The following is a 19,833-nucleotide window of genomic DNA, read 5'->3' on the forward strand; positions in this document are numbered from 1 at the left end:
CTTGCCACAAAATATGTGATAAGATAAGGTTCATCCTGTTTAATAACTAAGTGGATTACTGCACCACATTTTCTTTCTGTTCTTAGAAACATATTGTCAGCTGGTCATGGTGGCCCACACCTATAATTCCAGCCCTTTGGGGGACTGAGGCAGGAGGATTGCTTGAGTTTAGGAATTTGAGACCAGCTTGGGCAACATAGTGAGACCCTGTCTCTACAAAAAGTAAAAAATTAGCCTGGCTTGGTGGCATGTGCCTGTGGTCCCAGTTATGTGGGAGGCTGAGGTGGGAGGATTGCTTGAGCCTGGGAGGTCAAGGCAGCAGTGAACTGTGCACTGCACTCCAGCCTAGGCAATAGAGTGAGATCCTGACTCAAAAAAAAAAAAAGTAATCCCAAGGCTATAAATATTATTATTTACTTTTTCTTCTATCTTTTATTTCTTTAACCTTTTATTTTTAAATCAGTACTCTATATAGAACTGATTTTATATAGTGTGAGGTAGGGATCAATGTTTATTATTTTCCAAATAACTATCCAGTTCACCCGAACACCATTTACTGAAGAAGTCATCCCTACTACTTTGCAGTGACTTCATCATAAATCCAATGTTTAAATGTGTTTGTTTCTGGACTCTCCATTCCTGTGGTCTATTTGTCTGTCTTTGCATTAGTGTCATATTGTTTTAATTACTGTAACTTTACAATAAATTTATCTGTTAGTGTAGGTCCTCCAGTTCTGTGCTTCTAGATGAGGGATTGGCAAGCTTTCTTTCTCTTTTTTTTTTTTTTCTTTTTCTTGAGATGGAGTCTGGTTTTGTTACGCAGGCTGGAGTACAGTGGCCCTCACTGCAACCACTGCTTCCTAGGTTCAAGCGATTCTCCTGTCTCAGCCTCCCAAGTAGCTGGGATTACAGGCATGCGCCACCATGCCTGGCTAATTTTTGTATTTTTAGTAGAGATGGAGTTTCACCATTTTGGCCAGGTTGGTCTTGAACTCCTGACCTCAGGTGATCCCGCCTGCCTTGGCCTCCCAAGGTGCTGGGATTACAGGTGTGAGCCATTGTGCCCGGCCTGGCAAGCTTTCTATAAAGGGCCAGATGGTAAATATTTGTAGGCCTTGTGGGTCACATTTGGTCTCTGTTAAATATTTTTCTTTCTTTGTTTTCTTTTTCCTTTTTTTTTTTCACATTTAAAAAAAATTTTATTGAGACAGGGTCTTTACTCTGTTGCCCAGGCTGGAATGCAGCAGCAGGATCATAACTCGTTACAACTTTGACCTCCTGGGCTCAAGCATTCCTCCCACATCAGCCTCCTGTGTAGCTGGAACTGCAGGCGTGTCCCACCATGCATGGCTACTTTATTTTTTGTAGAGGTGGATCTCCCTATGTTGTCCAGGCTGGTCTCGAACTCCTGAGCTCAGGCCATCTGCCCGCCTTGGCCTTCCAAAGTGTTGGGATTACAGGCATGAGCAACCATGTACAGCCTTTTTTTTTTTTTTTTTTTTTTTTAAACCTTCAAGAATGTAAAAAAGATCACTTTTAACTGTGTTTGGAACATAGACCATAGTTTGCTGCCCCCTGTTCTAGATTGTCTTGATTATTCTTATTAGAATCAGCTTGTCAGTTTTCAAAAACCTGCTGGAATTTTGATGAGCATTGCATAGAATCCATTGACCATTTGGAGGAAGAATTGAAATCTTTATAATATCAAGGCTTCTGATCAGTCACAACTACGTTTCGACTGGCTTTAGGATTGGAATTGTGGACTTCTTCCATTCTATAGCTATCTTACTAGGATTAGTAAGGGACTGTGAGTGCTATAGGTTTTCTTTATATTTCCATTTGTTATGATTGTTCCTGTTTATAGTGATTACTTATCTTTGGGAATTTTAATTTTAGGACCTTGGTTATACATATTTAGAAAACAGGTGCTATTTCACATGAAAACAAAACAGGAAGGAATTTTAATTCCAGAATTTCGTATCTTGTAATTCCCATGGTTTGTTAATTTTAGTATGTTTCTGCAAATAGTAGAATACAGAAAATACCTTCTTTAAAAGTATTTGTATAACTGCATCATACCTCTTACGTTTTTACATTTTGGAGTTTTATATCAAATTTTGAAATTTTTATAATTCTAAGGTATTTATACCTAGTTTTAGGGGTTTTTAAAGGGAGTGTATAACACACTTTACAAATAAACACTTTCTAAATACTTAAAACAAATATTTGCTTATTTTTCTTTTCATCTGACCAATGTACAATGCATGCGTTTTTATGTGATTGTATTTAGTGAATTTATGTAATGTTTCTACTATATTTTAAATACATGTTTTTATATGTCAAAAGGATCATAGTATTTCATTATATTGATTTAAAGGTGGCTTATTTTCATACAGATTTTTAATATGAGTATCTCTTGATGTATTTGTTAAAAATGCTTAAAAGGTCTCTAGTTTTATAAATGAAAATGGTTTTGAGTCTGTTATTTTGTTACATCTTTGAACTTTGAAAATTTGAAAGTCCAGTAATAGCCAGGTGCAGTGGCTCATGCCTGTAATCCTAGCACTTTGGGATGCTGAGGCAGGTGGATTGCTTGAGCTCAGGAATTTGAGACCAGCCTGAGCAATTTGGTGAATCTGCATCTCTACCAAAAATACAAAAATTAGCCGACCCTAGTGACATAAAAAATTAACCAGGCATGGTAGCAGGCACCTGTGGTCCCAGATACTTGGAGGACTGAGGTGGGAGGATCGCTGGAACCCAGAAAGTCTAGGCTGCAGTGAGCTACTGCAGTGAGCTACTGCATTCACACCACTGCATTCCAGCCTGGGTGACAGAGTGAGACCCTGTCTCAGAAAAGGGCAAAAAAAAAAAAATAGTGATACATATTTGCCGTTTATATGTAGTGTTGAAATTGTATTTCAGATGGTTTCAATATTTTCTGGCCCCCAGAATGAAAATAAAATGATAGGCCTTGGCTGTTGGTCAGCAATTTGGTCTGAAAACAAAGCACCCTACCCTTTCAACTCTTTTGCCATGTCCTCTTATCTGCACACCTTTTAATGCCTCCTAATTCCTTTGTCCTTTCCTCTGGCTTTTACACATGCTCTTTTCTTTGTCTGGAATTCCCTTCTTGCCATTCTTTGCTTTATTTATTCCTATTTTTCCTGCCCTGGAGCAGCACTTCAGTAATTACAGATCGGGATTCTTTAATGCAGTCAGACATTGAGAATACCTTGGATAGCAAGACAAACATGTTCCATATTTATCAAATTCTGTTTTAATTGTCGAGTTAATTGTCTCACTCTTCCTGTGGATGGTGAACTCCTTGAGGTTAAGCATGACTGTCTTTTTAGCACCAGCACATTACCTGACAATCAGTAGGTGTTCAATAAAAGTTGCTTGTTCCAAAATGTCAGTCATGGATAAAATTCTCAAGGCATTCACAATTTTGTTAGGAGAGACTTTGCTCCTACTTAGAATTTGATTAGAATACTAGATAACGTTGATAAGGTCTCTCATGGACTCTTGTACGTTGTGGAAGATAGTCTTATCGCTTACATGAACAAATAATTGCTGCATTTAATACATAGCAAATGACTTTATACAACTTTGATCTGATATATTATTGAAGCACTTTGAATTAATAAGTGTAATTCCAAGAAAGGAACCAAACCTTCATAAGCCCTAAAGTGGCATACTTTTTTTCCTTCTGTAAATATATACTCTCCATCCTTACTTAGCATTGTGTTCTATATACTTTGACAAGTTCCTGGTCACCTTCTTTCCCCTTTACCCATTATAGCTCTGCCAAAGCTTCACTACTTCACATAGACCATCTACTCTAGTGCTGCTTTCTCGATGTTAGCAAACGTTTTTATTTTGCATTATATTTATAATTTAGCTTCCTGCCTCACAGGAAATCAAGTCTACCTATCAAGCTCAGTAAATCATCTCACTTCTAACCCTTAGCTGTACTTACCATGCTCATCACCTTGTAGTCTCAGGAGAACCAGCCCTTCTGATGAGGGCTAATCCTCTCTCTGTGCCCTTTAAAGAGATAACAGTTTACATTTTTATCAAAGTGATTCATATGCATGGTTTAAAAAAAACTGGGCCAAATGGCCACCCACTGCCTCATCTCCATGCCCCCCAAATGTTTTTTCCAGTGGCATCCTCTTTTAGTTATTTAGCTGTTTCTTTTGGTTGCCATCTTCATAGCACTAAATAATTATGCTGCTCTTTTCACGACTTACACACTTACACATTTTAGATATTATATATTTATTTAACTGTCCTGAAAAATAAAGTTTCGTTCTTCCTCGACACTCTGCCATATGGGTGTTAACTACAGCATTCCCCTTGACGATCCTCCAGAATGTGATTCGCTATTTATCGAATCTCATGGCTTCCTGTTACCGTTCAGTCCCTCTATTTCCTGGAGGGCATGCTCAGGTAACTTGCTAAGGAAGTGTGGGTGAGGGGTAAATTTTCTTAGTCATCCTGTATCTGACAATGTCTTTATTCTAATCTCACACTTGCTTGCTAATTTGAATATAGAATTTGATGTTGGAGATAATTATTCCTCAAGGTTTTAGGATCATTTTTCTATTTTGTTCTGTCACCTTGTGTAGGTGTTATGCCGTTCTGATTCTTTTCCTGTTTTGGTGACCTGCTCTCTCCCAAACTTAAAAAATCTCTGGTATTCTGAAATTTCAGTGTTTTTTGTTTTCTTATTTAGTTTTATTAATTGTACTGAGTACTCAGTATGCTGGACTCTTTCTATCTAGAGATTGGAATCTCTTAACTCTAGGATATTTGTTTGTGCTATTTATTCATTAATTTTTTTTCTCTCATTTTCTGTTTCTGGAACTCTTCATTAGCAGGATTTTGGATCTGTTGGATTATCTTTGTGTCTTTTATCTTACATTTTGTTATATTTCCTGAGATACTTTAACTTCTAATCCTTTTATTGTATCTTTTATTTTGAGAATTGGAAAATTTTTTTCTGTGGTTCTTTTGGTGTTGATCTTTTTTATAAATAGCACATTGTTCTTGATTTATAGATACAGTCTCTTTAAGAATCTCTCTGAGGATAACAATTTGAGTTGAAAGTTCTTTTCTGCTTTTTGCATTCTATTTTCTCCAAATTCAGATCCTATTTATCTTTAGTTTTTCTTTCATTTTGGACGTGTGCCTCAAATATCTAGCAATCCTTGGCTGTCTATTTATGTTTAAGCATGGAAGACACTGACAAACTGATTGGGAGCTCTGTGTGTATGGGAGGGGTTTGTTACCTGTCACGTTTCTGCTTTATGTGAATAGGGTAAGGAACTGTCACTACTCCTAGGGGACTCTCAAATTCAAGGATTTAAGAGACATTCAGCCTAAGGAAAGGCTGGTTGATGGTTCTGAATATAGATTTACATATTTTTAGCCCCAAGTTTTACTCCTTTCCTTCCCTAGCACCCCCTAGTGTCTGAGAATCCTGACCCTCTTTGATGTTCTCTGGGCAAGCCCGCCTCCTTTTGATTTTATCCCCTTCTGCCATCAGTACTCTAAACTGACTTCTTCCTCCTCTGTAAGTTACCGCTCATATTTGTTCTTTGTCTTTCAGAATTTACAGACAAGATTCTCATCTTCTGATTACCCCCTCTCTCTGTTTATTATGGATTTGTGTATTTTTAAGTTCCTTGCAATGGGTTTGTAAAAGGTCAACTTGGCTAGGCTGAACTACGTTTCCCAAAATTCCCTTTCTCTCTGTCCCTCTCTCTCTCTGTCTCTTTTTTTTTTTTTTTTTTTTTTTGAGACGAAGTCTCACGCTGTCACCCAGTCTGGAGTGCAGTGGCACCACCTCGGCTCACTGAATTCTCCACCTCTTGGGTTCAAGTGATTCTTCTGCCTCTGCCTCCCGAGTAGCTGGGATTATAGGCGCACACCACCATGCCCAGCTTAAGTTTTCTATTAGTAGAGACAGGGTTTCACCATATTGGCCAGGCTGGTCTCAAACTCCTGACCTCAAGTGATCCACTCGCCTCCGCTTCCCAAAGTGCTAGAATTACAGGCGTGAGCCAGTGTGCGTGGCCGCCTTTCCCATATGTTTCTGATTAAATTGGGTCACAGGGAGATTTTCACACCTAACATGAGGCATTTATTCTTGGACAACCAAAAACATTTTAACTCTTTCCCAGAAGAGCACAAAAAGTCTTTTTTTTTGTCTTTAGGATAATATTAATTCATCCTTCTCCTACCTGACTCACATTCCCTCTTTCATGTTCTATAACTTAAATACTGAAATAATAAAGTTAACTATTAACACATATTATGTTAGATAATACGAAAGAAAAACAAATGAACCAAAAAATATTTGGTTAATACACACACACACACACAAACACACATACATATTTAAACACATATATATCAAGGAAGAAATACTTGTAACTATTGTAGTCTGTATTTCTGCAATGGTCATGTGGTCATAGCTGGTATATATGTTCTTCCACTACTCATTCCATATTCCCTTTGCTCTAAGTAAGTACCTCAGCCGGTCCTGATTCCTTATCTGATGGGGTGACCCAGGCTTTCATTCTTGAAAGATACGGGCTATTAGCAGATTCTTTCTGAATTAGTTCTGCTATTTGCAGTTCTGCAATACCCTTTGCAATTTTCCATAGACTTGAATCTCAGTACATGGGAAATACTAAGAGATGTCCTAGAGGATCTCTTGCATTTCGGATGTACTCCACTTCACCTGTATTGTGTGGTAGTAACCCAAATTCCCCTTGAAAGTTAGGATCAGTCATCCCCAGTGAATACAGTAACCCTCTCTCCATTGCCTCTTGATTTGAAACTTCCGAATAAAGTTGGGGTCTCAACTTCAGGTTAGTGGAATCATTTGTTGTGTCCCCTAGTGGAAGTATTCATCTCTCTGAAACTAGACGTTTAGAACAACAAAGCCTAAAGTCACAGGAATAGGAAATAAATATTTTGCCAACACTGAATTTATTAGTCTTCATTGATTTCTCAAAGAAATGAAAGAAAAAGCCTCCTAGCACTCATTAAAGGCATGAAAGGCATCGCTGTCTACTACTCAGTCATCTAAGCCAGAAACGTTGGAATCATCTTAAATCTTCTCTTACCACTATCATTTTATTTCTACTGGTGACAAAATCTTACCAATTCTACCTTATTTTACATCTCTCACTTTTATCCCCTCCTCTGCATTCTCATATCAGTCATTGCCTTAGGCTAGGCATCACCTTCACTTATCCAAATTGTAGAGATAATCTTTAAACTTTTTGTTTCTGTCTACTGTTTTTCTGCTAAAGCAATCTTTTTAAAATCAGACTATATTTAGTGGCTCTAAGTGCTTATAAGGTGACACCAAACCTCCTTAACCAGCTGAATTAATTTGTCTATTATAATCGAGATCCAAGTCAGATGGCTTTAACAAGTTAGAAGTTTATTCTCTCTTAGGACTTAGATGATGGCTCAGGAATCCAGTTCCTTCTGATTTACCTGGTCCTGGATATTTCACCACCATGTCATAACCAGCATGAAAAAGGAAATCGTGAAGAGGAGGATGTGCTCTTTCCTTTAAGGGGACAACCCAGAGGATGTGCAAATCATTTTCACTCTCAGCTCCTTGGCCAAAACTTGGCTCTCAGTTCTAGCTGCAAGAGATATTGAGAAAGAGAGTCTCTTGTGTGGGGAGCCTTGTGTCTAGCTGAAAACAGGAGGCCTGTTATTGTAGATAAGTTGGGAATGGGTATTGGAAGACCACCAGTAGTCTCTGCCACATGAGGCATACACAGTCTTCTGGAGAGTGATCCTTGCTTACTCCTTTATTTTATTTTTTAGTGTGCTGCTTTTCCACACTTCCCTCTTTATCAGCTCTCTTGACTCTGTTTCCCCTTTGCATTAGCCATGCTAAACTATTTGCACTTCCAAACATGCTCTGCTGATACGTGTTTCTCTGCCTTTCCTCATCGTGTTTCCTTAGCTTGAGGTGCCCTTGCCACATACTTTCGTCATCTCCAGCTCATTCTCTCAGCTTTATTTCAGAGAATTTGTCTTTCAAGACTCAACATAAGCCTCTCCAATTCTGTTGTCCTTGTTGTATACACATAGACTTGAGACATTACACCTCTTGATATTTATTTACACTTAGATTATCTTTATATTTGGTTGTAAACTCTTTGAGGGCACAGATGACATTTTATTCTTGTATCTCTTGGATGTAATGTAATGCCTGACAGATAGGGGATGTGTTATCTGTTTACTGGATAAGAAAGTGGGTTCATAGCAAAAATAACTGTGCAGACTTTTTAAAATGTCAGAGCCTACTCTTAAGATAGGGTTGCTGTTTCTTTTTCTTTTTTTTTTCTTTTTTAACTTTTTTTGATTGAAATGTTAGTGCCAGCTCTAACAATATAATCATCCTGTATTTTCTTGTTTGTCTTTTCATATTTAGTTTTTAGTTACAATTTAATTCCAGAAGTGCTCAGTTATGGTATTTGTTAATTTTTTTCTCTTTAAAATGAGTAGCCTTTCCTGTCTCCTAAGGCACAGTATTTATAATTGCTTTTTTTTTTTTTTTTTTAAGACGGAGTCTCGCTCTTGTCACCCAGGCTAGAGTGCAATAGTGTGATCTCAGCTCACTGCAACCTCTGCCTACTAGGTTCAAGTGATTCTTCTGCCTCAGCCTCCGAAGTATCTGGGATTACAGGCACCTGCCACCACACCTGGCTAAATTTTTGTTTTTTGTTTTTGTTTTTTTTTTTTAAGTAGAGACAGGGTTTCACCATGTTGGCCAGGCTAGTCTCGAACTCCTGATCTCAGGTGATCCGGCCGTCTCTGCCTCCCAAAGTGCCGGGATGACAAGTGTGAACCACTGTGCCTGGCCTGTAATTGTTTTTTAACTGTTCAGTATATCAGTGACTTGCTGCAGGAGATGTGTTGAAGTAAATTAGATAATACTGACATGATTTCCAACACCTGTCCTAAGACCTTCTGAGCACTGCCACCTTAACATACTGGTTCAAAGATATTGGTGACTCAGGATTTATTTAATGACTGAAAAGAGTCATTGTTGTAAACAAATTCTAAGGCAAGAGTGCCTTAAATATTCTTACATGGAGAATTTTTTTTTCTGCTTTACTGTCTTGAGTAATATCTTTTGTTTTACTTGTAGATTTGATGGTCCTCGAAGATTTGAGGATTTAGGGTCAAGGTGTGAAGGACCGAGACCCAAAGGGCCTCGTTTTGAAGGAAATCGCCCCGATGGGCCAAGACCCAGATATGAAGGTCACCCAGCAGAGGGCACTAAAAGCAAATGGGGAATGATTCCCCGGGGGCCAGCATCTCAATTTTATATTACCCCCAGTACATCCCTAAGTCCTCGACAGAGTGGACCACAATGGAAAGGCCCCAAACCAACTTTTGGACAGCAACATCAGCAGCAACCTAAGTCACAAGCAGAACCTCTTTCAGGAAACAAAGAACCATTAGCAGACACCAGTAGTAACCAGCAGAAGAATTTTAAAATGCAATCAGCTGCATTTTCCATTGCTGCAGATGTAAAGGATGTCAAGGCGGCTCAGTCAAATGAGAATCTAAGCGACTCTCAACAGGAGCCACCTAAAAGCGAAGTCTCGGAAGGGCCCGTAGAGCCTTCTAATTGGGACCAGAATGCTCAAAATATGGAGACTCAAATCGACAAAGCCCAAGCTGTTACTCAGCCTGTACCCCTTGCAAATAAGCCTCTACCTGCTCAATCTGCTTTTCCTTCAAAAACAGGGGGGATGGAGGGAGCAGCAGCAGTAGCAACATCATCATTAACAGCAGATAATGATTTTAAACCTATGGGTATTGGTCTACCCCATTCAGAAAACAACCAAGATAAAGGCCTGCCTCGGCCAGATAATAGAGATAATAGATTAGAAGGCAATAGAGGCAGTAGCTCATCTTACAGAGGTCCTGGGCAGAGCAGAATGGAAGACACACGGGATAAAGGTCTAGTAAACAGAGGTCGCGGCCAGGCAATCAGTCGAGGCCCAGGATTGGTCAAGCAAGAAGACTTTCGGGATAAGATGATGGGTAGAAGAGAAGACAGTAGAGAGAAGATGAACAGAGGAGAAGGTAGCCGGGACAGAGGGTTGGTGAGACCTGGAAGCAGTCGGGAGAAAGTGCCAGGTGGTCTGCAAGGGAGCCAGGACAGGGGTGGAGCTGGCAGTCGAGAAAGGGGACCACCTCGGAGGGCTGGCAGTCAGGAGAGAGGACCTCTTCGAAGGGCTGGGAGTAGAGAGAGAGTACCACCCCGAAGAGCTGGGAGCAGGGAGAGAGGACCACCTCGAGGGCCTGGCAGTCGAGAAAGGGGACTGGGAAGATCAGAGTTTGGTCGTGATAGAGGTCCATTCAGACCAGAACCAGGAGATGGTGGGGAAAAAATGTATCCATATCACCGAGATGAGCCTCCTAGGGCTCCATGGAACCATGGAGAAGAGCGAGGGCATGAAGAGTTTCCATTAGATGGTAGAAATGCTCCAATGGAACGAGAAAGACTCGATGACTGGGATAGAGAGAGATACTGGAGAGAATGTGAACGTGACTATCAAGATGATACACTAGAGCTCTATAACAGAGAGGACAGGTTCTCGGCACCACCATCTCGGTCTCATGATGGAGATAGGCGAGGCCCTTGGTGGGATGATTGGGAGAGAGACCAGGATATGGATGAGGACTACAATAGGGAAATGGACAGGGACATGGACAGGGATGTGGATCGGATTGGAAGACCCATGGATATGTATGATAGAAATTTGGATAATGAGTGGGACAGAGATTATGGGAGACCACTGGATGAACAAGAATCACAGTTTCGTGAACGGGATATTCCATCTCTTCCACCTTTACCGCCCCTCCCTCCTCTTCCACCTTTGGATAGATATCGGGATGATAGATGGAGAGAAGAAAGAAATCGAGACCATGGGTATGATCGAGATTTCCGTGATAGGGGTGAGTTGAGGATTCGAGAGTATCCAGAAAGAGGAGATACATGGCGGGAAAAGCGAGATTATGTTCCTGACAGAATGGACTGGGAAAGAGAACGGTTGTCAGACAGATGGTACCCATCTGATGTGGATAGACATTCCCCCATGGCGGAACATATGTCCTCCTCACATCATTCCTCAGAAATGATGGGGTCCGATGCAAGCTTAGACTCTGACCAAGGCCTTGGAGGGGTAATGGTTCTCAGTCAGAGGCAGCATGAAATCATTTTGAAAGCTGCACAAGAACTGAAAATGCTTCGGTAAGTTGACTCCTTCAGATCATTTCTTTTAATAAAAACCACATTCAGACTGCTCTTTTTAAAGTGATATATATTTGAATGGAATCATTTTACTTCAAGTTCTTATCACATACTTTTAATTTATATTTCTGGTCATTCAGTGCTGTTTTAGGGTTAGGATGGGTATTTAGGAACTGTGTTAATGATAAACTTATGCCCTAAGATGTGAAAATTGACTGCTCTCTTGGCCTTTGTAGATGTGTTGCTGGCATGCCATGCCTGTGCATGTTTCAAGTGTCAAACTTCAACTTTTCAGTGCTCTGGATTTCACAGGGTTCATGTGTAACCTTCATTTTTTCCAGTAAGCGGTTTGTTCTTTGGTATTAGATCTAATAGACTTTCTATTCACTAATCGTTGGTATAACTTTGGAAAGTGCTGTATTTTTCTTTGTTGAAGCTAAGAATGGTTTGCTTAGGAGCATCCTCAGATTTGTTTAACTATTGATGCTTTCTTTTGGGGATGTTTTATCTTTCATTATAACTAAAAGCAGATGTTTCTCCTTGAGGATGTTACTTGTTTCTACATAACCAAATGTTTTCTTTGTGAAATGGAAAATAGGATTTCTTGACTTACAATCAACTATGTATAGGTATCTACATAATTTTCCTCTTTTCCTGTAGTAACATTAATAACAAAAGCTAACATTTACTGCATGCTTACTCTGGGCCAGGAACTGTACTAAGTGTGTTATATATAATAACTCATTTAATCCTTAAACCAACTGTATCTTGGGATAGGAATTTAGAAGTCAGTGACAGATTGCAAGCTTTTTTAAAGCAATTTTTTTGAGAAAGTCAGTTAATGATTAGGTTTTGATAGATTCCAATGTATTATATTTCTTCCATTTTTCAATTCTGGTTTACAGTTGTGGATCTTACCAATAAATTATAACTTAAACTTTAGAACTAGGAAAGAAAAATATGGTGAAGAAAAGGTAATGATGAAAGACCAGGTACGGCAGGTTTGTGTGGTCTATAGCTGAGAGGTTTTTTTTTTCCAGATTACTCATGAAGAAAATGTGGAAAGCATGCTGTAGAATATTTAGCTACTACACTATTCACTTTTAAGTTATAGATACCTTTAATTTTAATTTAACACCTATCATGTAACTGGGCACTTGCTAATAATTGAGTGTATATATTATGTCAGTCTGTCTATCTCAAAGGCCTGCAAAGATAAGGTAGTATTATCCCCACTTCACAAATGACCCTAAAGTTCAAAGAGGTTAAGTTCACTTGGCTAGTAAGTGGCAAACCTGGCCTTTGAACTCAATCTGTCTAAAACTCTAAAATCTGTGTTGTTTATGGAGCATACCAAGCTGATTGGTGGTGTTAAGCTGCCAAAGGTTCTTTCTTTTTCCTTTTGAAATTTCTTTTTAATTCATTATTGCTTTGCATGGCAATGCTGGACAAAAGGTGCTGCTGCTGCGTCATCCTTTTTTTAAAGCTTTCTAGGCAACATGAACATAATTAAACAATATATAGGGAGTGATGGATAATGTGGTCATAGCCAAATACAAGTAGTTTATGTTGTGTCAGTGTAAAGTCATAAGGAGTATCGTAAGGGATGTGATGATGGGATTTATGTGAGCAGTAAATAATCTTACATACTTGACCCTTACTTTGTGGTCCCTTGTTTGTGACCCCTCATTTGGGTCACTTACTTTAATGTAGGGAGAAAATTATAAAAGGTCTTAAAAAGTTGTAGTGAATTTTACCCATGTTTAAGGTAGGCATTGTGAAGAAAAGTAAAAGTATTTTCATCAGAAATTTAAAGAAAAAACTGAAGGGTTACGTAATTATCTTCAGGAATATGAAATGTTGTTTTTAAAGGTATAGACTGACAATTGTTCTCACCATCTACAGCAGGGGCCATAAATTAAAATGTCCTCAAGAATCAGATAACAAAAATGAGTGAAAGTGGGCCAAGTATAACTCTGTAGAGTATGGTGAAGATTGTGACAGGTTATTTCATCTAACATGGGCAGCTTCTGCTGCACTCGGCTGATTGTTGGCATGTGGGAACGTAGGCCTAGTGTTACCATATCTTTTTAAGATTTGAATTTGTATATGAAATATTTTGCTTTGTAAATATGACAGCTAATTCAAATTTTATTTATTTATTTATTTTTTTTTTTATTTTTATTTTTTGAGACGGAGTCTCACTCTGTCGCCCAGCCTGGAGTGCAGTGGCCGGATCTCAGCTCACTGCAAGCTCCGCCTCCTGGGTTTACGCCATTCTCCTGCCTCAGCCTCCCAAGTAGCTGGGACTACAGGCGCTCGCCATCTCGCCCGGCTAGTTTTTTGTATTTTTTAGTAGAGACAGGGTTTCACCGTGTTAGCCAGGATGGTCTTGATCTCCTGACCTCGTGATCCGCCCGTCTCGGCCTCCCAAAGTGCTGGGATTACAGGCTTGAGCCACCGCGCCCGGCTCAAATTTTAAAAACTGATGTGAAAGCCACCTTTTAAAAACATTTTTAGGCCATATTTGGCCCATGGGCCACCATTTTGCAACCTCTGGTCTAAAGAGTTGAAAAAAATAAGCCGGGCGTGGTGGCTCACACCTGTAATCCCAGCACTTTGGGAGGCTGAGGCAGGCGGGTCACGAGGCCAGGAGTTTGAGACCAGCCTGGCCAATATGGTAAAACCCCGTCTCTACTAAAAATATGTAAAAAATTAGCCAGGCGCGGTGATGTGTGCCTGTAGTCCCAGCTACTCGGGAGGCTGAGGCAGGAGAATCACTTGAACCCGGGAGGTGGAGCTTGCAGTGAGCCGCGATTGTGCCATTGCACGCCAGCCCAGGCGACAGAGCGAGACTCGTCTCAAAAAAAAAAAATAAATAAAAAGCAGGAGAGCTTTTGGTTGGATTAAAGGAAAACAAAACAAGTAGATGAGATAGTAGAAAACTACTGAGGCAAGTTGTGGAATCTGTTCTCGAGTATCTTCAATAATTTATAATTAATTATTTATATGTCTTGAATGACTGATGAGTTAGCTACATAAAAGCAAAAGAGGGTAATCCCAGAGCTGCCCAGTGTATGGCCACTGCAGAGAATTTTAGGACAAGGTTTTTTAGGTCTCTTCTTTTTAATTAAATATTAATTGTAGTCACTTAGGAATGGAATAAGCATGCTTTATGGACTATGTCAATTTTATTTGTTTGCAGGGAACAGAAAGAACAGCTTCAAAAGATGAAAGACTTTGGGTCTGAGCCACAGATGGCTGACCATCTACCACCTCAGGAATCAAGATTGCAGAATACATCTTCAAGACCTGGAATGTATCCGGTATGGGAGAATGTGTGCTCAGAAAATGAAATGGTTTCTACTTTGTATGTTTCTATGTTTGATTTTTTAAAAAATTGAATAAATACAAGTTTCCTCTATAAAATGTAAATTTTGGAAACTTAAAAGTTTATGGTAATTGAACTTTGAACACCTTAAAAGCATGTTCAAAAGTGTGGCAGAGATGCTCCTTTTCCCCAGATTTTGATAAGTATACCAAGTACACCTGAACTACATAGCTTCTGTTCACAAAATGGTAGAATTTTGCTAATAATCTTTTATGTTAAAATAGTCCTGTTGGCTGGACATAGTGGCTTACACCTGTAATTCTAGCACTTTGGGAGGCTAAGGCGAGAGGATTGCTTGAGCCCTGGAGTTTGACACCAGCCTGCGCAAGATGGTGAGACCCCCATCTCTACCCCAAAAAAAAAAAAAAAAAGTCCTGTTTTCCATCTAGGCAGAGCTGGATGTGGGCCTCCTGATGCTTCCTACCTCTTCAGGCTACTAGTCCTTCAGATGGGGAAATACCATCGCCCAGTACATTCAGAACTGTTCAGGCAGTATGAAAAGGGGTGTTTATGTTAAAGACTTGAGTAATTAAGTTCTCCTTTTTTTTGCCAAGAGCATGCCAGAACTCCTTTTGTTTTTGTTATTTTACCTTTAAACCAGTAATGGGCTTTTCAAATGTTTTAAATGTTATCTTGCAAGTAGTTTTATGACAGCATAATGGAGAAAAGAGCTCTACTGAACCTCTACTGAACCATTTCATCAAATTAACACTTTTCATTTCTCAGTGTTCCCTTCCATCCTGGTCTAATACTTAACAGTAAGACATAGTTGTTGACATCAGCGACCACCATAGTGTTGTTGACTCCCCAGACTGGATCTCTTGATCTTTGTATGCATCTACCTGTCTGCAGGGTTTCTGTCTGTGAATGTGACTCCTGTCAAATGCAGCATGTTCAAAATGGGGCTCATTATACCCCATTAAATTGTCTTTTTTCTCATTATCACCTAGTCACGCTAACTTGAAACCTGAAAATCAACCCTCCATCTTGCCCATGTCCTACCCTGCCATAACCATTCTTCTGATTGATTTTACCTCCTTTGAATCAAATTCTCAAGTATAATTATACCCATTTTAAGCCTATAGTTCGAGTTTTTGACAGATGTATACCCAAAGATAAAAAAATTCTCGGCCAAGTGCAGTGGCTCACACCTGTAATCCCAGCACTTTGGGAGGCCAAGGCAGGTGGATCACCTGAGATCAGGAGTTTGAAACCAGCCTGACCAACATGGAGAAACCCTGGCTCTACTAAAAATACAAAATTAGCCGGGTGTGGTGGTGTATGCCTGTAATCCCATCTACTCGGGAGGCCAAGACAGGAGAATCGCTTGAACTCGGGAGGTGGAGGTTGCAGTGAGCCGACATCGCGCCATTGCACTCCAGCCTGGGCAACGAGCAAAACTCCATCTCAAAAAAAAAAAAAAGTTGTCATCACCCTAAAAAGTTCATGCCCTTTTGTAGTTGGGACTACCCCTACACTCCACTTCAGGCAGCATTGATGTGATTTATGGCCAGATGGACATTTTAAAACAAATCTCACCATGTGGCTACCTGGCTTTAAAACTCTTCAGTGTTCTCCCATGCCTTCAGGATGAAATTTAGAATCTCTTGCATGACTTTCTTGTTCTTCCTAAGCTGGCCTGACCTCTGCTGACCATTGCTTGCTACTCCACTCTCTGATGCTTCATTTTCCCTCCACATAGAGCTAGTTAACAATTTTGTGGCTATGCTAGATTCTTTTACTTCTTCATTCCTTTGCGTATGCATGTTGTTCTCTAAGCCTAGAGTCTTTTCTTTGCCTTCCCATCCCCTATTGCAACTGACTAATGCTTGTTTATCTTTTAGAACTCAGCTCTAGTATCTTTTCTTCCACCTATGTAAGGCAGTTACCCTCATACATACCCTGTAACATCTTGTGCTAGTCTCTATTGTCATCTTTATCATGTTGCATTTTGATTGTCTGTTTTCTTGTCTGTCTTTCCTTCTAAATTGAGTCCATAAGATAAGAACTATATCTTTCATCTTTGCATGTCTTAGTAAATAGTAGAAACGCCAGCTTGTACATACACATTTCTGCTTTATTTGCTTAACAAATCATAATCATCTTTCCATATTGTTATATGCTGTATTTTTTTTGATTTATAATAATTTATTGAATTAATTCAATTTCTGTTTGAATTTGTTTCTAATCTTCCACTGTTCTCTTAATATTACCCTATTGGGTTCTTATTTTAGATAACTCCTTTTCTTTTTTTTTTTTTTTGAGATGGAGTCTCACTCTGTTGCCCAGGCTGGAGTGCAGTGGCATGATTTCAGCTCACTGAAACCTCCGCCTCCTGGGTTCAAGCGATTCTCCTGCCCTGGCTTCCAAGTAGCTGGGATTGCTGGCGCCTGCCACCACGCCCGGCTAAATTTTTTGTAATTTTAGTAGAGACAGGGTTTTACCAATTGGCCAGGCTGGTCTTGAACTCCTGACCTCAGGTAATCCACCTGCCTCGGCCTCCGAAAGTACTGGGATTACAGGCATGAGCCACTGCACCCAGCAGATAACTTCTTAGGAGTAAGTTTTATGTTTTTGTTTTGTCTCTTTTTTTTTTTTTTTTTTTTTTTGCTCTGTTGCCTGGGAGGCTAGAATACAGTGGTACAGTCGTAGCTCACTGGAGCCTCAAACTCCTGGGCTCAAGTGACTCTCCCACCTCAGCTTCCTGAGTAACTGGGACTACAGGCACACACCACTACGCCTGGCTAATTAACAAAAAAAATTTGTTAGTAGGGACAGTGTCTCGCATTGTTGCCCAGGTTGGTCTCGAACTCCTGGACTTAAGTGATCCTCACACCTTGGCCTCCCAAAGTGCTGGGTTTACAGGTATGAGCCCCTGCACCCAGCCAACAGTGGTTTTAAAGTCCCAAAGTGGTATACTTCGGTCAAAGAATAAGCATACTTTTTTTTTTTTTTAAACCGAGTGTAGTCTGTCACCCAGGCTGGAGTACAGTGGCGCAATCTCAGCTCACTGCAATATCTACCTCCCAGGTTCAAGTGATTCTCCTGCCTCAGCCTCTTGAGTAGCTGGGATTACAGGTGCCCGCCACCACACCTGGCTAAATTTTTTGTATTTTTAATAGAGGCAGGGTTTCACCATGTTGGCTAGGCGTGTTTCAAACTCCTGACCTCAGGTGATCCACCTGCCTCAGCCTCCCAAAGTGCTAGGATTACAGGCATGAGCCACCACACCTGGCCCAGAATAAGCATACTTTTTAAATGATTCCTGTCACATAGCCAAACAGCTGTCTATAATAGTTGTATAATGGCCACGCGCAGTGGGTCATACCTGCAATGCCAGCACTTTGGGAAGCTGAGGCAGGTGGATCACATGAGGTCTGGAGTTCGAGACCAGCCTGGCCAACATGGTGAAACCCTGTCTCTACTAAAAATACAAAAATTAGCCAGGCTTGGTGGCATGTGCCTATAATCCTAGTTACTCATGAGACTGAGGCAGGAGAATCACTTGAACCTGGGAGACTCTGTCTTAGGTGCATCACCTGAGGTCAGGAGTTCAAGATCAGCTTGACCAACATGGTGAAACCTTGTCTCTACTAAGAATACAAAAATTAGCCAGGCATGGTGGTGTGCGCCTGTAATCCCAGCTACTAGGGAGACTGAGGCAGGAGAATTGCTTGAACCTGAGAGGCGGAGGTTGCAGATAGCGCCACTATACTCCAGCCTGGGCAACAAGAGTGAGACTCTGTCTCAAAAACCATATAAATAAATGAAAAAAAAATAGTTGCATAACATCTATACTATAGCGTTATAAGCATTAGCTACTTCATATTTTTGGTATATTTAATAATTTTAATACAGCATTTTTGATTACTAGTGAACATGAATATTTTCCCATATTTGTTAATTATACTTTCCTCTTACAGAAATTCTATTAGTGTCCTTCACCCATTTATCTGTTTGAGTCAGGTTTTTTTTTTTAATTAACTCATTATCCTTAATATAATATAAATATTAACCCTTTCTCATATCAACAATACTTTTAAAAAATGTATCTTTTACTCACATATAGAATGGAGAAAGCACTTTAAAAAAAATGTATAAGTATACTTCTATGAGATCTTAAGATATTTAAAACTTGTCTTGATAGATATGCCCAGACAGAATAGCTTCATCCTGTATTGGCATTTTCTTAAAGTTTACCATGCCATACTTTAATTAAAAGTTTACCTTTAGATAATAGCCATTTGTATTTAACTGTAACCAGTAGTTACCTCCAGTCAGTAATGTTCCTTCCATATTAGTCAACTCCATTTTATTATTCAGAAGGTTTATTTTTAAAGTACTGCCTATATATGGGCAAATATATAAATAATGTATATTGTGAGTTCTCCAGGGTCTAAAATAGCTGTCAATAAAGAGAAAACATCCTAGAATAACAGAGAAGTAAAAAACCAAACCAAAACAAAAACCAAAACAAAACAAAAAACCCAACCAGCCAGACACAGTGAACTAAGAAATGGGAAATAAGTGTTTGAATCACGCTTACGAAGATTAAAATAGAGACTAGGCATGGTGGCTCACACCTGTAATCCCAGCGCTTTGGGATGCTGAGGCAAGATTACTTGAGGTCTGGAGTTCAAGACCAGCCTGGGCAACATAGCAAGACCCCATCTTTACCAAAGAAAGAATAAAAATAAAATGTATGTGGCAACTGGGTTTCAGTATTGAGTGGTTAGGACCTATCTGCTAAGAAGTCCCGCCATCTCTGTCATAGACATTTCTGATGGCACCTGGTGATGCTTTGGGAAAACAAATGTAAGCAGGGCACACAACAGTGGCACTCCTTAGATTACTAGATGTTCATTTAGTTTATTTTGTTGTTTCATAGAACTCATGTTCTCTGTTCATCTCAGCTTTACCACAGACTACTATTATCAACCAGATAACTGAAAGGAACAGAAGTATGGAGGCTATCTAGGATTTCTCTCACTGAAAATTTACTGTTTTTGTGGAGAAGATAGGTCTCTACAGTAGGAAGATAGTTCTTATTTATTTATTCATTTCTCTCCTTCCTGCACACTGAGAGTAGGAAGATAGTTCTTTTTTTTTTTTTTTTTTTTTTTTTTTT

The 19,833-nt window shown here is 39.6% G+C and overlaps 1 protein-coding gene across 1 annotated transcript in view; it reads left to right on the plus strand.

Moving 5' to 3' along the window:
* The window catches only part of YLPM1 (YLP motif containing 1), a 74,637-nt gene that overhangs the window by 25,285 nt on the left and 29,519 nt on the right, over window positions 1-19,833 (plus strand). Inside the window, exons 5-6 of the mRNA XM_025391567.1 lie at window positions 9,197-11,314; window positions 14,520-14,640. Coding sequence (XP_025247352.1) covers window positions 9,197-11,314; window positions 14,520-14,640 — 2,239 coding nt within the window. The remainder of the gene's footprint in view (window positions 1-9,196; window positions 11,315-14,519; window positions 14,641-19,833) is intronic.

Source organism: Theropithecus gelada, chromosome 7b (assembly GCF_003255815.1).
Source record: "Theropithecus gelada isolate Dixy chromosome 7b, Tgel_1.0, whole genome shotgun sequence".
Taxonomy (NCBI): Eukaryota; Metazoa; Chordata; class Mammalia; order Primates; family Cercopithecidae; genus Theropithecus; species Theropithecus gelada.